This window comes from Callithrix jacchus, chromosome 10, assembly GCF_049354715.1.
Source record: "Callithrix jacchus isolate 240 chromosome 10, calJac240_pri, whole genome shotgun sequence".
Lineage (NCBI taxonomy): Eukaryota > Metazoa > Chordata > Mammalia > Primates > Cebidae > Callithrix > Callithrix jacchus.
In genome coordinates this window covers 130050847-130061452 of record NC_133511.1, presented here as the reverse complement: position 1 = coordinate 130061452, position 10606 = coordinate 130050847, and the positions used below count along the sequence as shown (strand labels likewise).

The following is a 10606-nucleotide window of genomic DNA, read 5'->3' as shown; positions in this document are numbered from 1 at the left end:
GCAGCGCAGCGGAGGGCCGAGGAACGTTCCTCCAGCCTTCACACTCGCTGGTCCCTCTGGCAGCCGGTCCAGAACATGCCTCTGTCGGGGGCTGGGCTCCCACACCCGACACCCCCCCATCTCCAGGCCCCTGTGTATACAGGGGAGGCTTTGAGCACACGGCTCAGAACTGAGGGTCCCCATTCTCCCCTCGTGCCCCTCCTTGGTCAGTCCCTGCGTCTGCCCCCACTCGGTGCCGGTGCCAGCAATATGAGGGTTTGCGTTGGCATTCGGCCAAACCCTGGAATGTGCCTGTTGGCTGCACGGCAGCTGTTCTTGGAACCAGGCGACAATGAGCAGACTGTCTCTGAGACGTGGGCGGATGGGGTGCAGACTGCCCAGAGCTGCGCACGAGCCCAGGCCCTGAGACAAGGCTGAATGGGCTCACACAGGCGGAGACACCAGTGAATGGGCTCAGGGCGTCCAAAGACGCAGCAGAACCTGGAACCGGCGCTGGGGGCCCTGGACCTGGGACTGGGCCTGTGTGGGGCATGGGGCGCAGGTGGCTGAGGGCACACACTGCTGAGAACCCTGATGAATGGGGAGCAGAGCACCCCAATACTCAGACTCACAGGGACGCATGGTCCAGGTGCTGAGGAGGGGCATACGAGTGATGGCACCTCGATTCCAGATGGGCATGTACATAGTAGTAGGCAAAGGCCACGTTGCCCACATGGGCTACAGAGCACCGGGCTGTGTGGAGTCTTGGGGAGACAAGACATCCCAATTTTAGGGTCTGTGGGGTTCATGTCTCTCAGATGCGTCTGGGATTGTGTGGGCTTCAGGCCCTTGAGGAAAGGGCGTGGACCCCTGGAGGCTTGGGTGTTGAAGCTGAGAATTGGTGAATATGGCACAGAGGTGTCTGGACAGGAACCAATGTAGCTCCATGGCTGAGACAGTCACGGACAAAAGGGCAGCGGGCGTCCAAAGACGCGGGGGAACTTGGAACCAGCACGGGGCCCACGACCTGGGACGTGTGTCTATGTGTTAGGCAGGTGGTGGCGGCTAGGCTGCCAAAGACCCTGACAGACAGGGCACAAGGCATGGAGCCCTCAGGCAGCTAGAGAAGAGCGTCGAGGGCTTGGAGTGTGGGTGCGAAGCCCCACTGTTGCCAGGGTTAGGGTGGAGCCTCCAGAGACCCAGAACCCCAGGGCAGAGCGCCCATCCGGGTGATGGTTGAAGCCCGCGCTACCCAGCGGGTCGGAGGAGCGGGTACAACACCAAGTCAGCTGCTGGGCACTCTGATAAGAAAGTACTAAAGCCAGACTGTCTGAGTGAATGGGTCCGTGAGACCTGAGCCTTCATGAGAAGAGGGTCCCTACAGCGGGACCAGGAGGGAGGGTGTATGTCCGGACACGTGGGTGAATAAGGGCTAGGCTCTCCGTCCTCAGGGGACGAGGGCACCCTGCAGATATGTGTGCTATCACCCATACTCTTGGAGGATTCTGGACGCATACCACCCAGAAATGTGGGCGAGGAGCTCCCCTGCACCCAGGCTGAGCTGCAGAAGGCACCACCAGCTCCTCGGGTGGAAGGACACGCCGGGGCTCGAAGGGTCAGAAAGCCTCAGGCCTCATATCCAGGGCACCACAACATTCAGAGTGCTGGGTCCACACTACCCAGATACTCAGACAAGTGGGGTATCAGCGCCCCAGTTTCTCAGTCATCCAAGTGTTCAAGAGATGAGCGTTCCCACTCCAGATCTGCCAGCAGGGTGGATGGACAGAAACCCCAAGCCTCCAAGCCACGGGGTGCGGAGACCCAGACACTCAGACAGACGGGTACCAGAACCCACACCCCCACATGAACACGGTAGAGGCTCTAGGTACTCAGAATAATGGGGTCCAGGTGTCTCAATGTCAGATGGTTGAGGTGGAGGCACCCAGCAGTGAAGTGTGGCTCACAGAGCGTCCAAAGCACGAGAACAAGGCACCCGGCTCCGGGCCCTGGGCTGGCACCCAGGCTTCAGTACCATGTGTCACGGGGGATTCAGAGGGTTCAACAGTAGGGGAACCCACTGTCCTGGCACCCTTGTGACAACAGGAGAGCGAGAAGGGGCAGGTCACCCAGCCCTGGGTGAGGAGGGGCTGCACAGGCACGAAGACCGCCAGGCTGTGTCCCGCAGAAGTTCTCAACGGTGGAGTGCAGAGACGCCGATGCCCGCTTGGACACAGCCCCCCAGACAAGGTAAATGGGGACCACACAAAGCTGTGTGATGGGGTGCAGCCTCCTCCCAGAGGCCCAGGTCATGGGGTACAGCATCCCCAGATGCCTGGCTGATGGGGGGCAGCCTCTCAGGATGAAGAGGTGCAGCCAGCCTGAATGAAAGGTGACTATCATACACAAGCTAAGACGCAGAGAACGGGCACAGGGCATCCCGAACCACTGAAAGCTGAGTCCCCCATTCCCGGCCATCCTGCGCCCCAGCCAAAGAGGGTGCCCCAGCCCCTAGGAACGCAGATGCGGAGGGAGACCGGGGTCAGAGCGGGTGGTCAGGGCAAACACGCACTCACCCAGCACACTTCTCTGTGTGCCAGTGACTCCCGGCTCCCCAGAGCCAGCCTTCGCCTTGTGTTCCAACCTCAAACATTCCCCAGGCGACCTCAGAGGAAGCGGCCCCATCCAGGAGCCCCACCAGGGTCTCCACGGGGCTGCTGGCTGCCAAGCCGCTGTCTCGGGGCCTCAGGGCCGGCCTCGGGCTCCAGCTCTGTTTGGTTCTTTCCTTCCTGCCCCGGAACCTCAGACGCCCGTCTGGCCGTGAAGGCGCCCATATTCTGGGGAAGGTACAAAGCCCCTACACAGCCAGACGCAGAGAATCTCGCTTGGGGCACGTAGCTCAGCTGTGCCCTGGGGCCGGCGTCCAGCCACCCCTGCACATGTGCCCTCGCTTGCCTAAAAGCCCCGCTGGGCAGCCTCTGGCCCCTTTCATCCCAGACTGGCCAGACTGGGAGACAGACCCCTGCCCTGTGCAAACAGCAGAAGGACGTGCACATCCGCACACACCCAGGACTGCGTGTGACCGGAGGGGCCCCGACACGCGCATGCGTGGCCCACACGTCCCCCTGCTGTGGCCCAAAGGCATCCTTGGAGCCTCAGCTATGTCCCCTTATGTGCTGCCTGACCACCCGCCGGCCCGGCCCTGCTGAGACAGGTTTTCCCGTTAAGCATTAACCAGCAGCGATAAGGGCTCTGGGAAATGCTCTGTCCTGGGAGGGCCGCTCCAAGGTGGGCCCAGCTCATGGACCTGACTAGACTGGCCGGACGAGATTAACCGGCCAGAGCAGAGTGGGGAGCTCAGGCTATAGGCCCCGCTTGGGGGTCCAGGTGAAGCAAGGGACACTGAGGTTAGACTGCAGCGAGGACTTCCGGCCGCTTGCTCAGGGGCCAGCGGCTGAGGGGGTCGCTCATTAGGAAACCAAGAAGTCAAGAGACTGGGCCAGCCAGGCAGGAGACAAAGGCATGGAGGGGAGTGTCCTGAGGGTGCCTGGGCCTGGAGGCGGAGGCAGCTGCAGAGCCAGGCAGGCCCACCTGGTCCTCTACGAGCCCTGCCCCACACTGCCCAGGGCGGCCCCCACCCAGCCCTGTCCTCCTCACACCTGTCCCCCCGACCCACAGCACCTGAGAGTGCTCTCTTCCAAGCCCGGCGGCCCTGTGCCTCGAGACCCCTCCCTGGAGTCAGGACCTGCTCAAACCAGGTTCGACCAGTCCCCCTCCTGCTGCCCCTCACCAAGGCCAGCCCTCTTGGGCCCATCACCTCCTCCAGCAAAGCTGGGTAGGACTCAGGATGCCCCCAGCCCCAAGAGACTCTTGGAAATAGGCTGGAGCCCAGATGCTCAGCCCCTGGGCCTCAGAGAGACCTTCTTCCCAAAGGGAGTTTCCCAGCTCTCACGGGCCAGCAGCTCCCGGCCACGAGGTGGGGCTCCTGCAGCTCTGCCCCCCACCCCCGCACCCCTCCTCCCCAAGGAGAGCGTTCAGTCACCAGAGGCAGCACTGCCTGAGACCTGGACCGGCCTCCGGGTGCCCAGGGTCTGAGAGGAAGGCCTGGTGGCTGGCTGGTCCGGGGAAGCAGGGGGCGTCAGGTGAGTGCGTTTATACCTGGGGGCTGCCAACCCCGGTACATGGGGAAGTCTTATTTTTCAGAGGAAGGGCCCGCAGAAAGGTGCTCCTATGGAAGCCAAAAGCATTCCACTTGCACTCCCCATGGAGGGAGTCTTTATTAGCAAGCCTGAAACAAGTGCCCAGCCTTGGGCTGACAAGAAGTCTAAAGGAAGGGGGCTCACCCACGTTATGCCTGGTGGGGGCTGGGGGTCCCAATGGGGAGGTGGCGCAGGGTGGAATTCAGTACAAGACGTCATGGCAGGTCTGGGGGTCCTGGGGTGACCAGGGAAGGCTCCCTGGAAGAGGTGGGCTCACGTAGGCCTTGGAGGGCGAGCAGGATGGGAATGCAGCTGAAGGAGCAGAGCAGCCACCTTTGTGGGGATAGTGGAGCTGGTTCCCGGAGCGGGTGGCCGGCGGGCAGGGGGTGAGGGTGGCCAGGGAGGTAGGACCATCTCTTTTCCTGGGAAAACATGACGTAAACCCCCAGAGAAGGTTTTCCCAGCATGGCCACAGAAGATGGACACCCAAAGCCAGACAATGGTGAGAGCGGCCCGGGAGGATCAGGGAGGGAGGGCAAGGGGTTCCTGGATGGGGACTGGGAGGCCCAACAGCCCCCAGCGCCCAAGGGTCTCCAGGCCCCTGTCCCCAGGAGCCGCGCTGGAGTCCGGGTCCCGAGGGGCAGACGGCGCCATCTGGTGGCCATAAGCTCACTGCACCTGCACCTCCTTGTGGTCCCGGGGGTCCAGAGGGACCGCGCACCTCCCCAGGCTTCAGGACGACCCCCAGCGCCAACAGCCAGCTCCCCCAGGGTCCTGGGGTTTTCTGGAGTGGCTTCTGGTGGCTCCTGTGCTCCTCTGGGGACAAGATCACCAGGCTGGCCCAGGCAGCAAATCAGTGCAGGGATCTTCTCCCGGCTCTCCCTGACCGTTCTTAGACTAAAAGGGGGGGGGGGTGCCGCAAAGTGGGGGCGCAGGGGAGGGGCGCACGCACAAACACGCACACGTGCCTGCACGCACAGGCCGGGATTCTGTATTGGCGACTCATCCTGAATCCCAGCCATAAAAATCTGCTTTATGTGAAGCTGCTTGAATCTCAGCATAGAGTCCGACATGTCAGAAGGAGAAGCTGACTTTCACCTCCACGTGGGGAGGAGGCAGTGGCCTGTTTGAATCTGGCCTGCACAGTCCTGCTCCAGGAACCCTGCGGACCCTAGTAGGGTGCTCCACCAGCCGCATGTGCGAGTGTCCCCCAGGGCTGAGGGGCTGCCGAGGCCTGTGAGCTTCCCTGCACCCCCATACTCCACCTGCAGGGGATTCACCAAGGGGTCCCCTGAACAGGACCAACTCCGTAACTTGTGAGGCCCAGTGCAGAGTGAAAATGTGCAGCCTCCTGTCCCAAAATGAAGAATTTCGAGATGATCTTAAACCAGGCAGGGACCCCTCTGAGCACGGGGCGCTGTGCGCAGGGTGCAGCCTGGGAAGCTGGCCCCTCTGCTTGGGGGACAGGCTGGGCTCCTCGGGCCATGCCAGCCTCCAGGGCTACAAAACTGGAGCTCCCAGCCTTAGCCCACTCACCTGTGAAACGCCTGGCCTGCTGAGCTCACAGGGCATGAGGCTGGCAGGCAGCTTGGTCTGCAGGTGTGCTGGAAGCTGGGCCCTCCCCCACTCTTTGAGCTGCTCCCCTTCTCTGAACACTGGGGATTTGGGTCAGTTCTGGGAGCACAGCTGCCTCCCCAGCCTGCTGGGCAGGGGGGCGTTGATGCTGACCGTGTGTGTGTGTGTGTGTGTGTGTGTGTGTGTGTGTGTGTATGTGTGTCTGCAGTCATGGGAGGGTCCCTTTCTGTCTCCTTGCTCTGTACCAGGCTGGGGGGCTGCCGAGGTGAGGGGATATCATCTGAGCAGCTGCTTATTCCTGAGGGGCCCGAGCTGTACCCCTAAAGCCAGGCTGGCTTAGACATGCCAAGAAGGGTCCCAGGCACTCAGGCTTTCCGCTGGGGAGGCTCGGATGTGGAGGAACAGAGTCTCCTAGCCAGCTGCAAGGTGGACTCAGGGAAGAGCTGACCTGGGGAGCCACCCCAGGCCGGGGGTCACTGTGGGCCCCATGTGCACCCTGGTCCCCCTGCCTGTAGGTGGGAGGAGCCAGCCTGGCCAGGTGTGCTCCCTCCCCAGGCCCTGGGCAGGGGGGTGCAGGGGCCAGCAGCTGCGCCCGCCCCACCCTCCTTCCCACCCACATGCCGAAGGGTGGCCGGGCAGGCAGGTGGGCGAGTCCGGGCGACGGCTGAGTCAGTGTGCGAGGAATGTTCTGGCCGCTCCCAGCTGCACCCTGCCCCTACCTGCCCCCACCTCACCTTTGTCCCCAGGCGCTGCGCCCTGAGCCTCTGCCAGGAATGCACCTTCAGCCCAGGCCTGCTCAGTGAGCCCCTGACAGCCAGCCCTGCTCCTCCCCCCAGGAGCCTGCAGACCCCTCTGGGCTTCCAAGTGGCTTACCATTGTGGGCCCCAGCTATGGGGGGGGTCCTGGGGTAGGGGAAAGGAAGTGATGGGACCTCAGAGATGAGAACCCCCAGGGATGAGATGGGACCCCCAGGGTCCAGGGCCCAAGAGAGAGAGGCAGGGAGGGAGAGGGCTTCCTGGTGGAGGAGGCATCCTACAGTGGGGCAAGTGTGCTCTGAGGTCTGGTGAAGGCAGGGACCCAGCTGCCCAGGCTCTGCCTGCTTGGCTGGGGCTGGGGGCTGGGGGGAGGTGGCCAGGAGGCCGGGCCTGGGCAGCCAAACTAGAGCCTTGGCCAGGGTCCAGGGCCTCCCTCCCTTCAGCTTCCTGCCTCACAGAACCTTCGCCCCTGGCCACCCCGGGCTGCCTCCTTGCCCAGGCAGACCCAGCGCTGGCTGCTGCCAGGCAGATGGGGTAGTGGGCAGGGGTTGGAGGGGCCACCCTCCCAGCTGACCCAGCCTCCTGGACCATTTCTTCCAAGCCAGCAGGGCAGAAAGATGGGGCACTCACCAGACTCCCCCAGTGTCTCAGCCCCAGCTGGCACCACAGCTCTACCTCTCATTCCACACCGCATCGCCGGGACCCCCTGTGAGTTGTGGGACTCCCAAGAGGGGTGTGGGGATAGCCAGCCAAGTGGGGGCTGCAGCTGTCCCCCAATGCGCTGAGCCTGGCCTCCACCCCAGGGCCCAACTGGGCTGTCACTGCTGGTGCCTTTGCCTCGGGTGTCCTCCTCATCTCGGGCCTCCTCTGTGCTGTCTGCTGCTGCTGCCGCTGCCACAGGAAGAAGCCCAGAGACAAGGAGGCCGTGGGCCTGGGCAGTGCCCAGGGCACCACCACCACACACCTGGTGAGGAGCGGCTCCTCTCCCGATCAGTCCAGAGAGGGCAGCTGGAAATCCAGGCTCCAGAGCCCAGGACAGCTAAGTGGCCTCAGCCCCAGGGACACTTTACTCCCCTCGAAACAGGGGTGACGAGGGCCTTCCTGGTAGGGAAGGTGGGTGAATAGAGGTGAGGAGGAGGCAGCATGAGAGGGGCGGCTCGGTGGGCCAGAGGGAGCCACAGCAGGTTCTTGAGGAAAGCCGGGGTAAACAGATACCACATTTGGTGGGTTTGGTGGGTCTCACAGAGCGAAGCTGAGGGTTTGTGCCTGCCGGGTGGCCTGCCCAGAGGTGGGGGTCTTGACCCATGTCCTGCAAGTGCTTCCCGGGAGCCCAGGGCTCCGATGGGGCATTGGCGGCAGCAGCAGCTGGCCCATGTCCGGACCCACCAGGTGCAGCCGGATGTGGAGAGTCTGCAATCCAGCCCGGCGGCCGCTCAGCAATGGGGGCGCCTGCAGCTCTCCCTGGAGTACGACTTTGGAAGGCAGGAGGTGAAGGGCCGCCGGTTCTGCAAGTTTCCGGAAAGGGTGATGGGTGAAGGGCCAAGCCTGTGCCCTGGGTGGTGGGGAGCCGACAGGGCAGGCCCCTTGGCTGAGCCCACTCCCCTGGCTCTCAGATCAGGGTGGGCCTGAGGCAGGCAGCCGACCTGAGGCCCGGGGGCACCGTGGACCCCTATGCCCGGCTCAGGGTCTCCACCCAGGCTGGGCACAGGCACGAGACAAAGGTGCACCGAGGCACGCTCTGCCCCGTGTTTGATGAGACCTGCTGCTTCCACGTGAGTCAGGGCTGGGCGGCTGGGCGGCTGGGGGCGCTAGGCTGGGGCAGAGGGCCTGGCTGACACCGCTGCCTCAGGTCCCGCAGGCGGAGCTGCCAAGGGCCACCCTGCAGGTGCAGCTTTTCCACTTCAGGCGCTTCTCGGGGCACGAGCCCCTGGGTGAGCTCCGCCTGCCACTGGGCACCGTGGATCTGCAGCATGTTCTGGAGCACTGGTACCCCCTGGGCCCACCGGCTGCCACTGAGGTGAGGCACGAATCACCAGGCCACAGACCCTCCCGCAGCCCAGGGCAGAGCTGGCAGGGACCCTGCCCTGTGGGACATGGGAGGGACTGAGGCCTGACGGGCAGCAGCTGTGGGGGCCTGAACCCCAGCTTGGCCAGAGGGGCCCTCCGGAGCTGAAGCCCTCTCACTGCCCGCAGCCCGAGCAGGTGGGGGAGCTGTGATGCTCCCTCCGGTACGTGCCCGGCTCAGGCCGTCTAACCGTGGTGGTGCTGGAAGCCCGAGGCCTGCGTCCAGGACTGGCAGGTGAGGGTCACATGTGCCCATGCTGGTGTACAAAGGTGGGACCCTGTGCACAGCCCCAGCCCGGGTCAGCGTCTCCACCTCCGGCCCCTCTTGCCTGCCCAGAGCCCTACGTGAAGGTCCAGCTCATGCTGAACCAGAGGAAGTGGAAGAAGAGGAAGACAGTTGGCAAAAAGGGCACAGCTGCCCCCTACTTCAACGAGGCCTTCACCTTCCTGGTGCCCTTCAGCCAGGTCCAGGTGGGCTGCTGGGAGGCAGGGTCAGATCAGGACCCAGTGCCAGACCGTGCTGACCAGTCTTTGTCCCCCAACCCCGCCCCGTGGCTTGTCTCTGTACAGAATGTGGACCTGGTGCTGACCATCTGGGACCGTGGCCCGCAGCTCCGGGCCGAGGCCGTGGGCAAGGTGCATCTGGGTGCCCGGGCCTCGGGGCAGCCCCTGCAGCACTGGGCGGACATGCTGGCCCACGCCCGGCAGCCCGTCGTCCAGTGGCACCCCCTGCGGCCAGTCATGGAGGTGGACCAAGCGCTGGCTCTGCAGCCCCGCCTGCGCCTGCCCCTGCCCCGCTTGGGAACACACCATGGGCCTGGGTCTCCCCGCTGAGCCCGGCCACTTGCCCAGGCTGCCCTGCAGGACCACTGCAATAAACGCCTTCTCCTGCCACTGTGTGTCCAGCTGGAGCCCCAGGGGACGCAGACACAGGGCCCGGCTCCACTCACCAGGGTCCCCCACAAGGATGGGGGAGGGGCTCCTCTCCAGGCTCAGCCAGGCCCTGAGGCCTCTGACCCAGCCCTGCTGGACCTCCGGGTAGGGGTGAGGAACCTCCCCAGGAGCACAGATCTGTGCCCCCCTCCCCCGGCCCTTCACCCTGCCCCTGCCGTCACCTCCTGGGCCCCCTGGGAAGACGGGGAGGTAGGGTCCAGAGAGTCAGGCCAGCTGGGATGGGGCGGGCGGAAGGCAGCCTTGCAGGACACAGCTCGGCCGGGCCTTCCCCGTGTGAACAGCAGGGGGCAGCAGATGCCTTCGGAAGCCGCTGAGGCCTTTAGGGGCTCCGCCCTGGCCGCTTCCCCTCTCCGTCCCCCACACATCTGGGCTGCCTTAGCGGCTGGAGCCTCCACGCTGCTGTCTCCTCTGATCCTCCCCATGGGGTTGGGGCCAAGAGCCCCCGCTCCGAGAGGGTGCCAAGTCACGGTCCCGGGGCCTCTGCAGGGTGGGGGCTGCGGAGCTGGGGGGAACGAGGGCCTCGGGCCTGGGTGAGAAGGGCAGTGCCGGGCCTGCCCGGGCAGCCAGGCGGGCCCCAAGCCCCCTCGGGTCAGAAAGGCTCCCAACGCGGGTGGCGCCACCCTCCTTAGGCTGAAGGATGTGTTCCAAGTCTCCGGAGGGGACTGTGGCCAGGCGTTCCAGGCAGGCTGGGAGGGGCCCAGTGCACGTACAGCAAGCCCCTCAGTCCCAGTCCTGCTCCCCAGGCAGGAAGCCGGCTTCACGCGGGGAGGGGGCAGCCCCCAGCCCTTGGCCGCTGTGGCAGGGCCCGGGAGGCCTCACCCCAGGAGCCAGGCTTGCAGAAGGGGGTCAGGCGTGGGCTGAAGCGGGGAACGGCCCACCGCAGGGGCCCGGTGGGGGAGCGGGCCCAGCAGAGAGGCTGTGGCTGAACCCAGCGGGCAGCCCGGTCGGCGAGCTGGACGCTGACCTCGGGCGAGGTGGGGTGAGGTGCACATCCTTGAAGGGTGACCCCTCGGCTGACCTGAGCCGTGTGCCCGGCCGATGCCACAGGCAGAGCCAGGCACCAGTGTCCTCAGGCCCCTTACA

At 64.8% G+C, this 10606-nt stretch overlaps 1 protein-coding gene across 1 annotated transcript; it reads left to right on the top strand.

Moving 5' to 3' along the window:
- Positions 1-4019: 4019 nt before the first annotated feature.
- Positions 4020-9463, top strand: SYT8 (synaptotagmin 8). The gene is given in 9 exon segments (XM_078341785.1): positions 4020-4118; positions 7107-7213; positions 7309-7472; positions 7895-7993; positions 8119-8277; positions 8355-8522; positions 8699-8804; positions 8907-9040; positions 9140-9463. Coding segments are annotated over 8 exon segments (1185 nt in total). The 5' UTR covers positions 4020-4118; positions 7107-7122; the 3' UTR covers positions 9404-9463.
- The last annotated feature ends 1143 nt before the right edge of the window (positions 9464-10606 follow it).